Source organism: Pipistrellus kuhlii, unplaced genomic scaffold (assembly GCF_014108245.1).
Source record: "Pipistrellus kuhlii isolate mPipKuh1 unplaced genomic scaffold, mPipKuh1.p scaffold_m20_p_2, whole genome shotgun sequence".
NCBI classification, from domain to species: Eukaryota; Metazoa; Chordata; class Mammalia; order Chiroptera; family Vespertilionidae; genus Pipistrellus; species Pipistrellus kuhlii.
The window spans coordinates 38,369,858-38,391,030 of NW_023425515.1; the positions used below are offsets into that span (position 1 = coordinate 38,369,858).

The window sequence follows — 21,173 nt, forward strand, 5'->3', positions numbered from 1 at the left end:
CAATAACGCACAACTGCATACTGCAAGAATCACTGCTGAAAAACTGCGCCAGTTGGAATGGGAAGTTCTCCCTCAACCTGCATATTCTCCTGATATTGCCCCTTCCGATTACCATTTGTTTCGTTCTTTGCAAAACTTTCTTCTTGGAAAAAAACTTAATAATGAAGAATGCCTCAAAAATGCATTGACCGAATTTTTTGCATCAAAATCACAAGAATTTTACAACAGAGGGATTAAAATGCCTCCTGAGCATTGGGCACAAGTAGTAGAAAACAATGGCAACTATATTGTTGATTAAATTTTGTTGTATTGTTTAAATAAATTCGATTTAAAAAAAGGTATTAGAAAACGACATTAATTATTACTAGACCTAATAGTAATCTTTCCACACAACTCAGAGCCCAAACATGAGCTATGTTTTAAAAAATACTAAGTCTTGCCTGGCTGGCATGGCTCAGTGGTTGAACGTCGACCTGTTAACCAAATCATGGTTCAATTCCCAGTAAGGGCACATGCCCGGGTTGTGGGCTCAATCCCCAGTGTGGGGCGTGCAGGAGGCAGGCAATCAATGATTCTCTCTCATCATTGATGTTTCTCTCTCTCTCCCTTCCTCTATGAAATCAATAAAAATATCTTTAAAAAACACTGAAGTGTGGGTGAGCGGATGGGCTCAAGGGGATGGGGTGGCTTCAGCTCATCACTGGCTGGGGAAAGGACCTCTTTCTCCTCTCCTTCGTGTCACATTTTCAGCCAGAGTTTAAGAGGTGAGGCCAAAGAGCAGCTGTGTTCTCTATTTCTGGGTAAGTTCCCTAAACTACTGTCACCTCCACAATTGGGGTAACGCTCAACAGTGGAGAGACAATGAGAGGGAGAGAGGGGGAGAGAGAAAAAGAGAGACATAGCCAGGTGGCTTCTGCTTGCTTTAAAATCAGACGCTGAGTGCAAGAAAGAGGCGGTTTCAGGCGCTGGATAAACTGAAAGCGAACTTCTTTATTGTACACAGTACAGAATATAACGCAGCTTGGCAGGATGCATACGGCCCTGCGCAGGGGGAAGTTATTTCAAATCGACTGGCAGGTTAAAGCCTTTCTGCACTGTAGACTTTCCACACTCTGGAAAAGAAGCAAACCCAAACAAACGAACAAACAGAAAAATAAAACCCTCCGGGAGGTGCATGAGTCCGATGGGAATGCAACGGTGATGCCTCCATCCTACGCCCCTGACAGCACAGGCCACGCGGTTACAGCAGGGAGGGGGAGCTCAGGCCACGCGATTATTTTCATTCTTGCTAAGATAGCGTAAACCCATTAAAAAAAAACACCAAACCAACCCCCCAAAAAACCCCAAACCAGGATAAGCCAAGAAAGGAAAAAAAAAACAAATCCTATACAGCATTTACAACAAATAAATCTCTAGCCAGCCAGGGATAAAATAGGCATCTATGTATATAGACTATGTGTAGGTTAGAAAAAAGAGTCCTTTGATTAGAGTACAATGCTAACGAAGGCCCAAGCTATAGCTTCAACACCTTTGTACGTTTGAATAGCTTCCAACAGAGGAAAAACCTTATGTTTCCATAGCTATAAAATACACCCCTGACCCCAGTGACTGTCTTCACAAATGTGCTGCCGGTCACAGGGGGTGTCATTTGGGACTATGGAGCGCCCCATCCGTAGGAAAACAATTCAAGGCGGGAGTCACCCTTGCGGAGCCCACGCTGTCCTTTACGTGTGGAGCAGCACAGTGGTTCTCAGCGCTAAGTGTCACGGGGGCACCGAGCGCTGTCAACAGAGCAGGCCGGCAGCAAGGTGTTACTGCCTCCTTCCTAATGAACGTTTCCTCTCCTTTGAGCTCCATTTCCACATAGCTGTAGCTGGGCTGTTGAAAATGTTATCAATATAATACAGCAACCAGGTAAGCTTTTTATTTACTTATTTATTTTTTTAAGGTGGCGGGAAACTAAAATGCTAGCACTGTTTTACCTGTCAGTGTCACATGTAAGTCTCAAACCCTATGGAATCATATGCAGGGTTGAAAGTCCAAGAAGGAAAGGAAAAAGGAAAAACAAAACGAACCGATGGAACGGAAATTGTCATCCGTCACACCCAGGGACGAGTCCCCTGGGATCCCACCAGGTGACCGGGTTCCAAATGGACGTGACGTGTATTATGTACATCTGCTTTCCAGAGAGGGCGTGTTAAGAGACTGTGGGGAACTATACACATAGGATCTAAGCGGTGTGTTCAGGCCGCCCTGCACACCTCGAAAATGTACAACTCAGGTGCAAGTGTTCCGTCAGGCCGTCTGGTGCAGAAACCACAAAGCGGGCAGCAAAGGGGGCTTGTCCTCGGCTGAGGGGAAGCCCCCACCAAGCCCCTTTCAAGCTGCAGCGTCTTCATACGTCGGCACTGCCCCATCGAAGGGATGCAGTGCAGGTACCAAAAGGTTTGGTTTATTTTTATTTTTTGCTTTAAATACCAAAACTACAAAAATCAGTTTATAAACTGTTTTTTTCCAAAACCACCGCCAAAACAAAACAACCCCCCAAAATCAAAGCAAAGCAAAATACTGTCAAAGTGTTAATCGCCCTTCTCCCGAAATGAAAGCCATCCGCACGCAGCCCCGTGGCGGGGAAGAGAAGAGGGGGCTTGTTCTACGTGGTGACCACATGGCCAGAAGGTTCCCAGGAGTAGCGATGCTGATTATTTGAGAACCATGGAGTGGGTGACAGCTGTTCTGACTTTCCCCCATCTTTCTAGACTGAGGGGAAACATTTCAGAGGGAGCTAGATGAGCTCTCTGAAGTTTAATGATATATGTTTATCCCTTCCTGGTTTGAGCCTCCCCAACTTAGCCTACCTACTACCCTATGGGGTTGTGGTTTCATTTTCATTAAATTGTGCAAATCAGAGCCCTTCTAGGTAAAGGCATTTAGTAGTCCACGATCGATGCAGATTGTCACACTCTCCCCCAGTTGGTGGGTGCTAACCTGAACAAGGTATTGCTTTGCATATATTGTCCATGGGAAGGAGGTTCCGTTGCAAATCACTTCCCAGAAACCCTGTCAGGATTAGAGCTGAGGCACCAGCCTTTTGGAGGTTTCTCTGTCCCTCCCTGTTCCCACTCCCCAGCCAAGGTATATCTGTCTTTAAGGGTGCCAATCCAGAGATAGCTTGGGTCCTCCAGATAATACTCAAAGGGCAAGTTTTAGGAACAGCCAAAAACACAAACAAAACCACTGCCCTCGTTTGCCTGAATGGGAACTGCTAGCTCTAGGGTTTGGCCGCTCAGCCACTCAGAAACTTAGTAAGCGAAGCCTTCAGCATAGGGGAGGCTGCTGCAGCGATCCATGTCCAGGAGGTAAGCGGGGTTGTCTTCAAAGTGTGTCAGCGGCAGGGTATCCTCCTCGCTGAGGTGGCACTCGGACTCTGCTTTCAGGAACGGGCGCTGGTTGTCAGGGAAGGCCATGGAGAAAAGGGCATCCGGGTCACAGACAAACTTGTAGACATATCGCTCCCCAGCCACCTGAGAGAGAAAACACCCAGTAAGGCCCAGCTGGAGCAGGGCATGGTGGGGACCAAGCAGAGAATAATGAGATAGTTGTAAGTTACCAACCTCTCAGGAAGCCAGGGACCAAAGGAGACCCATTAGTAACTGATCACCCAAATCATTCAGATTTATTTTGATACATCTTGGGGACCTGCTACCTGCCAAGTGTTGGGTTAACACCACACCTCAGCAGCTGAGATATCTGAATTTCAAAGTCACACTAGATAGGCTCAATACGCTTTGTTATTTTGAAGGGCTGGGGCAGTGGTCGGCAAATTGCGGCTCTCGAGCCACATGCAGTTCTTTGGCCCTTTGTGTGTGGCTCTTTCACAAAATACCACGTGGGGGTGCGCGCGTACAGTGCGATTAAACTTCGTGGCCCATGCGTAGAAGTCGGTTTTAGGCCCTCAAGAGAAATTTAAATCGTTGTACTGTTGATATTTGGCTCTGTTGACTAATGAGTTTATCGACAACTAGGCTAGGAGTTTGATCAGACGGCCTATGTGGAAATTTTAAGTTTGTTCCAAAGCCAAAAAGAATTGCTTCTTGGCTTACCTGCAGCTTTCAATTGCTCATTCCCTGGTTCTGTTACACTGAGGAATTGATAACTGCTTTATTTGGATTTACGCATCATAACACTAAGCAGCACCAAAAAGTCTGGATTATTCCAAGGCCTCATGATGTAGCTGACGAGCACTCTAGGTCATTGGGAACCACTCTCGGCTGGTTGTTTAGCATCACATACCTCCCAAAATCACACTTGAAAATCAGCTTTGCTCAGGGAATGCAGGCATACACTTAACCATCCCTATTTAGTTCTTCTAAGCCACACGTTTACATCAAATCTCTGGTTCCCCACCTCAAGAGTTGGTTACTTTTCTAACACTTTTGAGAACATTAAACCAACAAATTTGAAGGTCCAGATGCTTTAACAACTAAAGACTTCAATGAAACTCTTGTGAGAGTGGAGAATTCAAGTCAATTCCCACACATGCTCCTTTATGGACACAATAATTGGCCTAAGTGTCTGGACATTTTCGTAGAGGCAGTTTAAGCAAAGCAGAGGAGCCTAATTTTCCCATGATTTGTTCCTCACACAACCTCTGGTTTTCGTGTACACACTCAAGAGCAATAAAGGTACTCTTTATATCTCACTTGACTCTTGTCTTAAGTTTGCTTTTCCAAGACTTTCCTACCACAGAATCACTTATGAGGCTGGCGTTTTCTCCAGTTAAGAACTCGAGAAGACCATTTATTTTCCAATGTTCTCCAGCCAGCCATTATAAACAGCCTTATTGCAGAAGCCCTTGACATTCTCTTTGAATGTGGTCAGAGCAGTTTGCGTCTCTTATAACTTCTCACCTTCTGCATGATGCCCTTCTCATAGTAATAGCGTAGAGAACGACTGAGCTTGTCGTAGTTCATGGCTGGCCGGTTCTTCTGGATACCCCAGCGCCGAGCAACCTGAAGAGACAGGGAAGCAATGGAAACTCATTCCGTGGGCCTAGTGGTTTTTCTCCCGACCCAAGAGAGCCAGTTCTGTACTCTGACTGCCCTGGCCAATGCTCCATTTCCCCGACCTGGAAGGAAAAACATTTCAATCCTTCAAAACTAAACATCCCACAAAGGTGACGATTCAGTCACAACGGCTAAGAGGTGAGACCTGGAGGTGGAAGAATGCTAGTACTGTCGATTGCAGAGGGCTTGGCTAATGTCCCAGAGGAAGCGGGCCCTCTACTGTGTCTCCACATATGAATTATTGACCAATACCCATAGACCATTAACATGTTGCCATTAAGTGCTATAGTTTCTGTAGCAGTCAATAAGGAATAATTAGAATGGTCATTCCTGAAACATTAGAAACACACTAGTGAGTTGCTAATGGGCCAGCAGAGCAAAAGTTCAATTCTAATAAGATTGGAGAGGGGCTGGGAGATGTTTACTTATTGCAGCTCATGGAATAAGGGGGAATCAGATCATTTCAGTCTGCTGCCATCCAATCCCCAGCTCCCAGAGGACTTGCAGAATGGACATTAAAACATGTAGCACCATTATCCACTTAATGAAAAATTAACAGGGTTTCCCAAACAGTTCTGAAGTGCATTATACCCACACAGTCCACCTGAGGTGCAGTGATGGGGAGAAGTAATTGGAGCTCTGGGCAAAAAAGTCTCACAGCCAGAAAACTTCCTAGTAGAGTTTACTCAATTCTCAGGACAGCCAAGCAATTTCTGTTCTCAAGTATCTCAAGAGCCCAAATCCTGCCTATAAAGATGACTGTCAAGGCAGGGAAAAAACAACCCTAGAAATATGAGTTTTCTCAGAGGTCTTTAAATATATGCAAACCAGGGGTCATGTTTTGAACATTTTAAGTCTGTTTGGAAACTTTAAAAAAAAAAGCAAAATAACTATATTAAAACAGCAAATGTTAAATATGGAATGGGAAGTAGGGAGATCGCAAGTGGAACAGTAAATCATAAGACAGCATTTCTTGCTTAAAGTATTTGGGCAGAAGGAAAACAACATCTGAATTCGGGATTCTAAAATGACCTTTAATAAATACCAGAAATGATCTGATAAGTAAGGAGGAATGCATCTGTCCTAATTACATTAGAATAATTTAATAGCCATGATTCCACTCTGCCTTGCAAGAAACTGTGAAAGTTAAGTTTCCACTCATTTACTTCCTGCCCCTATGCACACACGATGTCCTGGCTCTCCTCCTTGCTCCATAATGCATCCATTCAGCTCTGCCTTTGAAAATAGCCAAAAGGGGCAGAACGAACCAAAAATGACATCTGGAAATAGTAGTGTAAAAGGAAACCTGCTAACCTAATATATGTTCTTCTACCCTGGCTCAATAGAAATGGCACCATGAAACCGTACTTCCAACTACTGTCAGCCACAAGTGACGCAGGGACCCTTACAAGAAGCCCAGCCTCATCACTTCAGTATAGTTAGTGGTGGAAAACATTCTTGAATATTCCTCCACTTCTGCCACAACCTCTCTTTGCAGTCGCTTGCTTATGCAATAGCTTACTGGAGAGAGGTTCTGTATAGGCACAGACTTCAAAGCATCTGTGGTAGCCATAGTTACTGACTCATCCTCCTGGGCCAGAGCCCTGTGATTCAGTAGCCCTCACCGGGGCTGTTCCTTCTGCAGTAATGCATAATGTGGCCCAACTGCAGAGCAGCTGGGAATCAGGGCTGCCTCATTTCTGGGGTGAGGGGGAGAAGGGAATGGTTGGTTACCAGCTCTTTCTGCCTTTCATCTTTCCCAACCATTTACTTTGATAGCAGGACATCTTGAGGATGGAGGCTGAAGGAGTTAAAAAAAAATAAAAAAATCCACATATCTGTTCCTCCCTTTTCAAGAGAAAGCAGCCACAGCACGGGGAGTACTTCTTTCTGCAGCCCATCCTTTTACACCTCCCATGGCATCAGTTATCTGCCACATGTTCAACAAACAACCCTACCCCCAAAATATTCATTAATGCAGATTCACAGTGAAAATGGCTCCAGATTAAAGCCGAGTCAGTCATAATTGAGAGGGTGCTAAGCTGGACGACTATCAAAAGACATTTGATTAGGGGGCCTGCCAAAACGCAGTTCTAAAACCACAATTTCCATGCACAGTGTAATGGATATTATGGATAATTACCCAGAGTGCACTACTCAGCCACACAGCTGCCTACAATTACGTCCCAAACAGCTTCCTCCTCCGCTTCACCCTCCAAGCTCTCCCCACATGACGACTTCTTACAGCTTTTCCAAGGAGTTGGTATCTTCCTGACATTAGCGAGAGAAGGGCCCACCAAGAGTACAGTGGGGGAAAACACACTACAGATGCTGCCTGTCCTGAGGGGAAGTGCAGAGATGGACCAGAACTGTCCTGGGTAAAGACATAGGAACATTCGGGGTTCATGGAATGCCCGAGATTGCAAGGTAGGGTGGGAAGAAGCACTTCCTGGAGAAACGAAGCTATCTAATCAGCCGAGGGGGGCTCACAGCCACCACAGGCCTCTCATGTGACTTGGGCGCTTGGCATTTAAGAGCATTCTGGATTAATATTAGTTTCTTTATTGAGAAAGCAGGGGCCCTTTGCCATCTGTTCATCATTTTCTTTACCACTGGTAGGAGAGCAGAAGATTCAATAACAGCTTTACAAAGGGTCATAACCAGGTTCACCTGCAGCTGTACAGCCTGTGCTTAGGCCCGAGGCAGTGGCAATAAAGTAATAAAAGCTCCTGTTTGTGAAACAGGATAAATCAATAAGGGCTGCCACAGGACAGATTTACTGTCACAAAGCCTCGGAGAGTCCGGGTGACATGCTTTCCTCAAGCCTCACATAAACCAGGCCGCGTTATGAGGAACAGAATGTGGGCCCACGGCCCCCCAGGATGGCTGGACGGCGAAAACATGGCTCCATTTCCACATGACTTAGCCATAAAGAAACACTTAGAAACACAACAGTACGGGACTCTGGCTTTGAAGGTAGGTTGAGTTCTGACAGAAACCATTTATAACATGGAAGGTTGACACATTTCCATTTTCGTGAGTGATACAAGGTAAGGAACACCATATGTGCATCTCCTTTTATCACTGCCTCCAATCCACATATTCTCCTCTTAACTTCTAGACCATTTTCTTCTTCCAAATCAAGTGCCAGGTTGTTAACCTTCTGCTGTTAGCCCTCGTACCAACTGAACCCCTTAGTGTGCTAACATGAGCCCTGGAATTAATGGAACAACATTTAAAACTCCAGTTCTTGCTCAAATGATTTCTAAGAACATTGTTTTCATTTCAATGACACATACACAAAGATACTTATGCTCTGCTGATTTAATATATAACACCTAAGTACGTGCTACTCTGCCGAAGCACATGCAAAATTTTCAGGGCTGTTATTTTTTCTCATTTATAATCTCTCTAGAATCAAAGCCAAATATAAATTAAAAATCAATCCCTTTGAAATATGCCAAACTGAGAGTCTAATTTAATTTACTTTGCTATGTGATATTCAGGTAATATCCCTTCTATAATTTTTGTAACACTGAGTACCCCTCGTACTCATGCGAACGTAGAATTAGGAGCAGCTAAGCATGGTGCAGTGCATATCCCCACCAAACTCTTCCCGTACCCCTGGGGGTACGCGTACCACACTTTGGGAAACACTGAGGTAAGGGGTTCTGTAATATGTCTTCCTCACTGAAAAATGGTACTGGTTCTGTGCATAGGCCTTTTTGTCAATAGTTCTGAGCAACAGACAGTAATAATGCTAACGATATTTCTTTTTGTATTAACAAAATAATGAAGGTTTTGTCATCTTCCAACTATTGTGATGTCACATAATATGCTAAAACAAACAAACAAAAAAAACAACAACCCTAAAGCTCATAAGATTGACCTATCTGATAATTGTATTTCTTTAGATTAGAGCCATTTGAAATATGTATCGGGGTAGCTGCATCCTGTAACAGATGACCAAAGCGTCATACAAATATTCTTTGCTCCACATATAGGCTGGGACACATAAGGGCCGACACAAAAACAAGTTTATCACTGAAACAACACTTGTAAACAGCTTTCCAAGGTGAAAAACTGGCCCCATTTAGATCTTTATGGCCTCCCTCCCCGGACTTTGCAGAAGTGATACTAATGCTTTGTAATATATTTTACAGTGGTGAACGCTACCTGTTGGTGAATTGTAAACTGACCTCTGAATAATAGAAAGGGCACCGCCAAGCCCAGATCTGAATGAGAAGAGCACATTTAACAGGGTAACAGCCTCAATGGAGAACTCAACAAGAGCAAACATCACCACCATCAACAAATAAAACATCATTCGAGCCCGGCATCCAGTGCTCACCTCCTCAGGTTCTATCAGCTTGAACTCCATGCCTCGGCCTGTCCAGGCAATGAAGTGGGCATTGGCCGGGTCATCCAGAAGGGTAACCAGGAACTGCCACAGCTGAAGGGAGCCTCGCCTCTGGTAAGGGGGCCCCTCACGATACATGGTGGGCTCTTGTTTGACTTTGCCTGTGTGGGACAAAGACACACATGCAATACTTTAACCTTAATTATTTCAGGCGATTCGGGCCAAAAAGAGTTAACGCTAATCTGCTATTCATAAGACTGAGGGAAGTGCTCTGACATCCCTGAGCCTCCAGCTTAGCAACAAACTGGATAGGGCCGCTCACCTTCCAGTCTCTCGGGAACAACACAAGTGTCATCGAAGTACAACCGGGGATCTTTTTCATATGGAAAACCTGAAGGAGAAGTTAAAAAAGAAAGACCACGTTGCTTAACAAATCCTCTGTGTGTCCTATTAAAATTCTGAATCTAAGAACTAAACTGGGGTTCTATCCTTTTGGGGCCTAAGCCCTACGAAGGGAAATATTGATACCAGACTGAATGTTGGGGGACTTCAAAAGGACTTAGGCCTTTGCGTTCTGATGTAATCGCCAGAGCTTCCGAGCGGCCCTGCTCTGAGAGCTAAGACTGCAGGGAAGCACTGAGTCACCAGAAGCCCCTCCGCATCTTGTTTCTGATGTCTGTATGGATCAGTGTTGCTGTGACTAAGCCTTTACATCTGAAAAGACATCTCATCTATTTCAGCCGGCCTAGCTACGTGGATTTGGTTGATCTGTGCATAGTCTCACCATTTTCAACCTTTCTTTGTCGAGGCTGCCCATACACCTCACTCAATTATGAAAGCGTTTGGAGGGAAGAGAGGGTCACCAAATTGAATCAAGACTTGGGCCTGGGAAGGATTTCACGGAGTAATAATTTTAAAAGCAGGTTGCAGATATTGCCAGGCACATGGAAGGAATCTGAAGAGATGTTCTAGCAATAAAACTTATTCATTTTATAGATAACAAGACAGAAATCAAGAAGGGGGAACTGGCTGGCCCAACAATACGTGTACGTGGAAATGAAAGGAAGCCAGGGCAGAAAGTAAAGAGGTCAAGAAGGAAGGAAGGAATGTCCTGTATTGGCAATTCACAAAAACCCTTCATATGCATTTCATGCTGACCACCACGTCACCAGGCATCCTGACAGGATCGGCGGTTCAAATCAAAGCCACTCAATAGACAGGCTTGATGGGGACCACATCTCTCCCCGTAGTCTGGCCTGGTCCCGGGTGTGAGCACTCCAGTGCGCCCTCCTTCTCAGGAGAAAGCACCAGGGGCTCTTGCCTGGTGAATGATGCTCCCTGTGCCCAGTTCTCGGGTCCACTCTCCTGGCTCTGCAGGACAGGTGTATGCATGCCAGGTCTGCAGTGGGGACAGGTGGGGAGGAGGCACTCTGCAGTGAAGGGCTATCTTTCATTTTGAGAGGGATTTGCTATAACTTGAAAAAATCCACAGATAAAGGTGCCAAGAAACAATCTGCTGTTCTTTCTTCGTGATCAGTCCAGACCAAGTTCTTGGCAGGACCAGCCCCATTTTTAAGAGGCCTGGAACTGGGAAAACACTGCCCAACTTAAAGGAAACCGAGATTTTTTTTTTTTTTTTGAGGTTTGAATTATTAATGTTTGTTTCCTCAGCTCCAAGCACTATTTCTCTGTTTGCTTAACTACCTCAAAGGCTGTATAATTTTATTGTTATTTACTTATTATTTAATTCAATAACTATTTTTTGCCAGGTATTCTGCTGGAAGGAGGTAGACCATGAGAACACTATGCTTGTTCTCATGGTGCTCACATCCCAATTGGTGGAGACAATTAAGTAGGAAAAAAATAAATAAATGAGACAATGTGTAGTATGGAATATTTAAAGAGTGTAAGCCCTAGAGCCAGACTGATGGGCCTAGATTAGCTGTGTGACCTTGAATAAGTTAATAAATTTCTCTGTGCTCCAGTTTCCTTATATGATGACTAGGGAAGATAATGATTCCTACCTTATAGGGTTGTGAAAATTTAATGAGCTAATATATATTCCATGGATCTAGTTATCTTTATACCAGAGTGCCAAGAATAGCTCCTGGTAGATAAGTGTGCAATAAATAATTTAAAAAAGTTAAGATAGTTAATTGCACATTGTGATAAGAACTATTAAGAAATTGAATAATGTGAGAGCTTTATCTTCTATTCTCTCTCATAGATTCTAAATTCCTTGAGGATAAGAATCATGTTCTGAATATCTTCATATATTCATGACACCTGATACATAAGTGCTCCATAAGTATTTGAAATGAGAGAATCTATAGTCTCCATTAAAAAAGACAGAAATACAATGTTAACTTTTAAATCAGGAATTCAATGACTCCTATGATACATTTATTTTCCAATTTGATTAGAAAACTTTTATGACAAACTGCAATACTTTATATCATCAACAAGAGTTACATCATGCTTTTTGCCTTGTTTGCCAGGAAACTATAGATTCCTGATTTTCCATATGGATTTTGATAACTCCAGTGGTGTTTGAATGGCCTTATTATAGTCATTATAAGTATACTACTTCAAAGTTCACACACCTGTTACACTTACTGTGTTATTTTTAGAGCTTTTCTTCCTCTGACGTAAAGATAACGCAGTTATAATATACCGGGAGAAAATGTAAAGCTAGATTACCTTCTAGGTTTGTTTTTCAAACTAATCAGATGAAGGCCTGCCTGTAAGTATCGTTTTGATGTATTTTGTGGTTTCTAGTTATCACCACATGTGATTCTCTAAAACATCTGGAAGATGCTGTTGGTTTAAGTGAAATGTAAGTCAGTTGAATGTGCGCCAGCAATTACATCAGTTGTGGCTACAACTATCTAATCACTCAAATAAAGGTGGCAGGAAGGAAGGACCTGTTTGAGGAGCAAAGTAGAAATGAGAGATTCAAAACAGCATGCAAAGATTCCAGGTGAACCCTAAGGCAAGAAGGCTATCTTAGTAATCACAGATGCAATCAGAAACACTTGTTCCACTAACTGTTTCACAGGCATCTGTGGTCAAGCCTGTATACCGAGAGAAAAACCATGTCAGAATCATTTTCAGCAATTAAGAACGCAGGTCTCGTTACAACGAACTTCTTCACTGTGTGGGGGGCGGGGAAAGGAACACAAACTCACCAGGTATTTTGTGTGGAGTAAGCAGCCCAATGCCTTACTAAAAATATTTCCTTTATGTCTTTAAAGCATGCTCCTTTCTAAATGTTGTAATTATGCAAACTGTTCTCCTCCCTTGTCCCCCCTACACTCCCTTTTTATTTTGCCTGCTGCAGACATGAATTGATTCTGTAGAAACATTTGGGAACCTGGAAGAGAGCCCCACACAGCTGTGCCGATCACAGCCAGAGGTCCAATAGAAGCCCTTCCTTCCCAGGGCTGGACACTCACTCTGAATATACCAGTGCCCAGTGCATCGTCTGGTCTCCCCTCCAACCAAGCCAGCGGGAAATAATTTCTCACGGGAACCACTCTTGTGAACCAATCACTTACAAAAACCAGCCAGTGTTTCGTAGTGCTGTTTTATTAGTTCTTCCAAACCTTTCTCTAAAACTAGAGAACAGTGGTTGTCAATTTTGGATGCACATTAGAATCACCTGGGAAGTTTTAGAGGCTACTAAACCCCTGGGTTCCACCCCAGAATTTCTGCTTTAATGCTCCGGGTGAAGCCTCGATAGCAAATGTTTTAAAAGCTTCTCAGGTGATTCTAATGTGGAGCCAAAGCTGAGGCTCTCTGATCTGTAGTAGTTCTCAGACTTGAATGTGGATCAGATCACCCAGCTTGTTAAAACATGGATTTCTGGGAGTTTCTTATTCATTTGGGTCCTGAGAATCTGCATTTCAAACAAGTTCCAGATGAAGGTGATGCCCTGGGTTTGATGCATCACTGCTCTATATATTTATGCAGTGATTAATTTGATAGAAAATAAGACATACTTCTGGGGAAGCTGTTGCAAGGAAAAGACTCTCCCGTGTTTCAATGTTCAGAAGAGAAGTCCTGAACCTACCACCTCAAGTCATGACATAATTCCTAAATTCCAGTTTAGGCCGAATGTCTTATATTCAGCTGTGTAACCTCCTTGTATGGAAATGTGGAAACCTGGTTGGTTCATCTTTTCTTCAAGTTCTCCCCTGAACTCCTAAGGTTAGGGTCATTGCTATTAAGATCAGACGAGATCCTTTGCGTTCAGGGTGGTATGGCCGTAGACAGGGTCATTGCTATTGAAAATGCTGGCAGCCCTCACTGTGCTCAGGAGCATGCCTCAGACCCTTCATGCAAAATAACGGAAGAATATGATCAACTAGGCCTCATATTCATGAGCTAAGGATGGTTTAAACAATGATCTCAAATCTTAGCCTGGAAACTGAGCAATTTCAAGCTTCCTTGAATACTTTTTTTTCTTTTTCTTTTAAAGTTACTTACCTTCATGGCTGTTGGAGAAATAGCCCCCTCTCATGTAGGCTGACTGGCAGTTAGGCACTTCTGAAAGAGAAATACAGACATACACACTCTCATCAATCATTTCTGTGGTGAGTCATCACAACAATTGAACTGCTGCTCTGCCGTAAAGCCCTAACCTTCTCCTGCTCCAAGGTCATGTCATTTTGGTCTTGTTTTGGAAAAGAGGTACCACCTTAATAATCAACATGGAAAACATGATATAACCCACCATCTGAAAGTAGGACTCTGGACTCCTAAATCGAGAACTGAGAGAAAAAAATGTCTTGTTCTCACAACTCGCTCATTTAGAAATTAGTTTAACACCAAACTTGATGAGAGAGTTAATGGTAGAAGAAACTGGCTTTTAAAAGGCCAAGGTTGGACTTTGCTTATAATGCTCTGCAACTTTGGGGTTTTAGACAGGGAGGAGGGTCACTAAGATCTCTCCAATTTACTCTTTATAGCTGATGGTCACATCTAGTTCTGCCGTAAGAGGTGAAGGTATTTTTAGGCCAAAGAGATTAGGGGCTATGAAGCTAGGACAAGAATTGGCAGGAGTGGATTTGGCAAGAATATTTGCACCATGCTGGACCTGTCAGAATGGAACCCCTGCACAGCCATCTCTTCTTCTGGCATCATGTTTTCAAGACAGTGAGTTGAGTTGTGTCTATGCAGGACAAGCCTACCTGCATAACAAGAAACCACTAAGACCAAATAATTACAAATATAGTAAAACATCTGCTGAGTGTCTTGCTTTAAGGGAGTGGGATGGGGTAAAAAAACTGGTCAGGACAGATTAAAATGTCAATCCCAAAGAAAAATGTAGCTGTTCATGCCTACTCCTGAGAATAAGTACATCAAAGCCTTCAGGAGAAACACCAGTGGGAATTTTACAAATTATTGATACCCACACTTGGTAATTTTTCTATCATAAAGCAACAGATGTCTCCCTTCTGCTTACCTCCCCAGCCTTTTCCACAACCAATTTCTGCCTGACTTTAGCAACCAATGTATTATCTCATAAAAGGCCATCGAGTAAATTCTATAACCTATTCTATTTGCAAAAGCCATTCAAGTATATACTGCCCCACCTGCCCTTCCCTAGGGTCTTCAAGGAAAGCATATCTGGGGAAGGCTGAAAACCTACCCACCAACCCTCAAATTCCTTAGCACCAACTGCAAAAAAAGAGTGAAAACTTAAGTCATTTTTGAAAGAAGGAAAAACTAAGCAGAGAAACAGTTTTTAAATGTGCAAGCTACAATCCAACCCTCCTTTTCCCTGATGATCTCATTTAATAAACCTGACTCTAAGATATGTAGTCAGTGAATGAGTGTGTGTGGAGGGGAGGGGGACAGCAGGGCCCCCAAGTACAGCTTAAACTCTTGATATGCTTAAGGTTCCAGACAAGAGTAACCTGTCTATATAAAAGCCAAGCAAACAGAATGATGGAACTGGAACGACCAGTCACTATGATGCGCACTGTGGTGGTCAAGCGGCCCGGTGGGGGCCTGATGAGCTCCCCTTCCAACCTCCTCCAGCCCCTTCCCCGGGCTGGCCTGGCTCTGATCGGCCCCCGTTGGGATGGGCCAGCCAGACCCCACCTGTGCACGAATTTGTGCACTGGGCCTCTAGTAACCAAATAATAGGAGTCCTAAATTATTTATCCCTGGGTACACCAGCAGCCACAGAAGGACACAGAAACTTTTCCAGATGAAAAGCACTGCAATAGAGCAGTGAATCCCATGAAGCAATCAAAAAAGACACATTTTCCATGGCGCACCCAGAAACCCACAGAGCTATGACACACCAGGTGCTTTCTTGGAATGCCATTCATTTCAAGAATAGAAAGAATCCCGTCCCACATTTGGGCTCTCTTCCATATTCTTATATTGAAAATTTATGAGTCCCGTATTAAGAAAGAAAGTCACAGAACTAGGGACAGGACTAAGATGCTGAAATAATACTTCCTGTGTTCAGTGCCTCTAAGATAATAGGTCTTAAAAAGGGCATCATCAAGATTGGACCCCAGGCCTGGCCAGCGTGGCTCAGTGTTGGGCATCAACCTAGTAACCAGGAGATCATGGTTCGATTCCAGGTCAGGGCACATGCCCCAGTTGCATGCTGAATCCCTAGTGTGGGGTTTGTGGGAGGCAGCCAATCAATGATTTTCTCTCATCATTGATGTTTCTATCTCCCTCTCTGAAATCAATAATAATAAAAAGAAGATTGGACCCCAGCAATCTTCAGGCTTGGCCTCAGAGGTAATCTCTGCAGCACTTTTAATTGAGTTGTAATTCTGGTTTGGTCCCAGAGTAGGTGACTGTAGCTTCCACCTACTCACTACCACCTTGAAATCTCCCTGCACCACTTTTGACTGCCTCCTGCACTTCCTACCATTTGTATGGCTTTTGTCTTTTATTCAGTTATGTATAAACACGCCTGCTTTACTAGCTCCTAATTTCAGGACTAATTTTATGAAACTATTCCCCAAAGCCCTACAGGAGGGAGACATTCAATAACGTCCAGAAAGACAGATGAGAGAATGAAGAAAGAAGTGGCATGGCTTCATACTTACCTGAATCAACGCAGTAATCCCGGGGCTCCTGCTTGATGCCCATTGGTGACTGGAACCCATGTGCTGGGGGGCCTGGCATGCCTGGGACCCCGTGTTCATAGAGTGGGTCATGGTATTCCTGTTTGAATCCCTGAGGGGGTGGGGGAGCTGCAGGGACAATAGGTTCTGACATCTGCCGGTGGTAACTGGGGCGATTATCTCCAGGAACTCCTGACTGAGGAGGGAAGGGGTGGCAGGGTTCAGACAGTTGTCTCTGAAATCTGCAAGAAAAAAGTAGTTATATTGTTTAAGTAAGAACATCACGGATACCTACTATAATTTAGCATTGAGGATTAGATGTTCACGTTAAGGAAATTATTTGTAAAGTAATGCCCCTCCAACCAATTTGACAAAATGTTCCTAAACTTTATTTAAAAGATAAAACGATTTTGAAAAAAGATAATGATCTATTCATCACTGACAAATATTATAAAGCCATAATAATACAGGAATAGGAGAAATGAAAGATAGGCATGTCAAAGGAATTGAATGGAAAGCCAGAAACTGTCAATTATATCCCAAAATTTCTTAAGATAGGCATTTCAAATTAGTGGGGGGGAAAGGCTGAACTTCTATTTTATACCATATGCTTAAATGAATTTAATATAGAATAAAGATTTAATGTAAAACCATAATAGTAAACATACATGAAAACATAAAATCTTGGAGAAAAACACCTTTTTATACATTTTACCAACAGCAGAAATCACCAACATAAATATGAACACACCTCATTGTATAAGTTTCTACAAGTCAAAAAACATCAGAAACACCACCAACAAAGAAACAACAAACTGGAGGGGGGGAGGGGGGATCTGTGACCGAAAATACCAGAATCAAATTCCCAAATTAATTGGAGGAAAATTCTCTAACAAATATTAGCAATGTTAATATTGTTGATATAAAGGGGTTTTAAAAATCAATAAAACATGAACATCCCAACTGAAAAAAATGGGTAAACAACATAAATCAGGAAAAATTACTAAAGAAGGAATACTAGCACTCATAAATAAACAAAAAGTTTAACTTCATTAATAATCATAAGGAGAGACAGTTTTTCCCGATTACTTAGAGGATGAGCAGGCAGTTAATAAATCTGTGTCTATAAATAACATAAAAAACAATACACACATTGAAATCATATAGTTAAATATTAGCTACGAAGATGGTCACCAATACAAATGTTTAATAAAGGAACTGGCTAAGGCTGTGGTAATACAGGCATTTAATTGAAAGGAATCATAAAAAATGATGCAGTATACAAATGTCTGAGGACCTGAAAAGGTATTTTGGATATTATAAGGCAGGCTGTGAAAGAGTAAAAGAGCATCACATTTTTTAAAACATAAGGAAAGTGTGTATAGTGTTATATAAAATCCTGGATTTGTAACTAAACATTCATATTGCTTATTTTGGGTGGTAATGATTTTAGGTGACTTTCTTTTTTGCTCATCTATAGTTGAATAAATATGCATTACCCTTTATAATAAAGAGGTAATATGCAAATTAATGACATGCTGTCACAAGATGGCTGCACCCACAGCGGAGGTGGGGTTCCCATAACAAGTGATCAGTAGGGACCTGAAGCTGCATGGAGCTGGGCTAGGGTGGACGACCTGAGGCTGCACCCCCCACTGAGCGGGGCTTGACTGGGGACCTGAGGCTGTGCCCTCCACCTGGTGACAGGCCAGGGGATCTGAGGCTATGCTCTCGACCCCCGCTTCCCCCACCCCGCCCAAGCAGGGTTTGACAGGGGTGGGCCAGCCAGGTCTGGGTCTTGCACAATTTCAAGGTGTGGGTAGCCGGGGACTTGACTCTAGGTCCTGCAGTGCACCCTAGACTCTGACAGGTAGAAGATTTTCATATACATTTTACTAATTTTCTTTCATCTCTGACACTTCTATTATAGAGAAAGGGCAAATAACAATATTAAAATATTTCCTCTAATTAATTCCCTTTTAATGTACACAAATCTCGTGCACTGGGCCACTAGTCCTATATAATAAAAGGTTAATATGCAAATAGACCAAATGGCAGAACAACCGAACAACCAATCAAGATATAATATGCAATGACATGGTAAGGCTGCTCAACCACTCACTATGATGTGCACTGACCACCAGGGAGCAGATGCTCTGACTGGTAGGTTACCTTGCTGCTGGGGTCCGGCCGATCAGGCAGAGCAAGATGGGCCAGACATGCCCTGGAATCCTCCTGCAATCCCTCCTCGGCCTGATCGTGCCCTGGTGGGATCCCTCAGCCTGGCCTGTGCCCTCTTGCAATCTGGGACCCCTCAGGGGATGTCGGAGAGCCGGTTTCAGCCCGATCCCACAGGCCACTCCCCTTGGGAAGGGGCTAGACACAGGGCTCAAGGCTGGCGGGATGAGCAGGAGTGGCTAGTAGGAGCTGCAGGCAGTTTTGGACGGCAGATTTTGGCTGGGTCCCTACAGGCCACCCAGATGGACCCCCACCAGTGCACGAATTGTGCACCGGGCCTCTAGTTTTATAATAAGACAGAACAATAAAAGCCTTTGTTATTGTTATTTAATGAGTATCATTAACATTCTTTAGCTGTCAGAGAAACCCAAAGGAGTGCTAACTGCCCTTGCCCTGTTGCGAAGGCGGAGCAATAAAAGGGAAAGCCTGGGGTCCTAAAGTGAAGCCACTTACTAGGGAAGTGATGGGAGCACCTTTTCTTGGTTTCAGTTTCCTCATCTGTAACATGGGGATATACTATCTGACCAAATGCTACTGGAGAGATGAAATAATGTCGTGTCTAAAAAAACATGGTTTCTGGCACAGCTGTAACCACCGTGGGACTGGGGTAGACATCAGGAAGGTGAGTGCAAAAGTTAGAGATGGGAACCCTCAATGTGAGGCCTCAGTCCATGAAATGTGCATAATTTATGTGTATAAAGGAAAGCATTTGTGAATATATACCCTCAGGTAAAAAAAAATATGAGCCAAGGTTCAGGGGGAAAAAAGAAAAGATATTAGGACAACTAATTTTTTAAAATCAACAATATAATCCTGTAAAATTAAGGTCTTACTCTCTCCTATTAGTTTGAATCCTATTAATAGCTTTAATCAAATCATCTGAATTTGATTTGAATCAGTCTGTGGCAACAGGTGGCCAACAGATTTCTAGGACATCAAGCTTTCAAATCTTAAACTGAAAAGATTGGGTGCAGATAAAGTACTTTTTAGATCAGGGCACAGCATGGCTCTGAGTCTTTAATGCCCTATCAAAAGCAGCACCCTATGCCCTGGCGGCATAACTGTGGTCAGCCTGCACAACAGAGGGTGGGTTCGATTCCCCGTCAAGGGGGGAGCATGCAGGAGGCAACCAATCCACATGAGAGACATCAATATTTCTGACTCTCCCCCTCTGCCCTCCCTTCCATTCTCTATAGAAATCAATGGGAAAAATATCCTGAGGATTTTTAAAAAAGCAGCAGCCTAAGATCATTTTACAACATAAAGATCACCAACAATTTTACATATAACGTACCTTTTTATTCCAGAACTAAAAGCATCAGAATCCGCCTGGCCAATGTACTTTATAAGTGTTAAAACTATTGAATATATAAGGCCCAGTGGGTTGAGAGCCTTTCACTGAGGGACTGAATGCATTACAGTGGAACTTCATCAGGAATGAGATTTTCTAGTATGCTGTTATTTAGGGAAACACTTGCAGAGTCTTTAAACAAGTGTAAATTTAAACTTGGGGTTCCACCTGACATTTAGAATTTAACCACACACACACACACACACACACACACACACACACACACACAAAAAAAAAAGGAAAGGAAAAAAACAATATAGGCACCAGCAGCACACTGCAAACCTGAATTTTGAAGCAGGGACCCCAAAAGAAAGATGAGGATATTCTCAAGGCCTTATTTTTATAAAGGACCCACCCTTTGGCTAGCAGGAAGGAACAGTGATAAAGGCGCTGTTCTCTATCTTTCCCCTCTGCCATCGTCTCAGCACCTTCAAAGGTGACCTGCACAAATCACTTCCTTTGATGGCTCCGGGACAGCAGGAACCACTCAGTTCTGTAACCAGAGCCTCTGCAGCTGGCAGGCCCGACCACTCCACTTCCGCTCATCTTCTCACCTTTCAGGGTGAAACTCCAGAGCTGTCCTGGGACAGCCCCATTCAGGAAAAGGGACTTGCAAACGGGCATCAGGCAGTAACTTGACGGGTTTGTGAAACTTGGGGGCCTGGGATCTGCAGATAGATTCTGTCATTGGGATTATTCTTAGTTTGTTTGGAGGGAGTGGAAGCAGCCAAGGGGATCTTAAGGGTAGTTCACAAAACCAACGTATTTGGCTTCCGAGATCAGACGAGATCGGGTGCGTTCAGGATGGTATGGCTGTAGACAAAACCAACGCATTTGGAAGAGTCTCTCAGAGCTTGTTGCTGATAACGGCTTTTATTTGCTGAGATTAGTAAAGTAATTCAGTTCTTCTCCCCTAAATACATTCTGTGAACTTAACTCACTGACCTTCATTTGAACCCTTTTCCCAGTTCGCCATCCTTTGAAGTACCTAAGAATGTGTTGTATACATAATACAGCTGTGACAAAGATGCCTCGAGTTTACTGAGGCAGGCAAGCAT

The 21,173-nt window shown here is 43.3% G+C and overlaps 1 protein-coding gene across 3 annotated transcripts in view; it reads right to left on the reverse strand.

Annotated features, from left to right (window-relative positions):
• Window positions 1–970: 970 nt before the first annotated feature.
• ETV5 (ETS variant transcription factor 5) overlaps window positions 971–21,173 on the reverse strand; it is a 60,138-nt gene continuing 39,935 nt past the window's right edge. For 2 of the 3 annotated variants that reach the window (XM_036445548.2, XM_036445549.1), the window contains 6 exons: window positions 16,509–16,768; window positions 13,915–13,974; window positions 9,749–9,817; window positions 9,418–9,587; window positions 4,911–5,012; window positions 971–3,524 (listed from right to left, as the gene is read on the reverse strand). In XM_036445548.2, the coding sequence (XP_036301441.1) occupies window positions 3,303–3,524; window positions 4,911–5,012; window positions 9,418–9,587; window positions 9,749–9,817; window positions 13,915–13,974; window positions 16,509–16,768 (883 nt within the window). In that variant the 3' untranslated portion in view covers window positions 971–3,302. The remainder of the gene's footprint in view (window positions 3,525–4,910; window positions 5,013–9,417; window positions 9,588–9,748; window positions 9,818–13,914; window positions 13,975–16,508; window positions 16,769–21,173) is intronic. The other variant, XM_045583767.1, reaches the window with a different exon arrangement.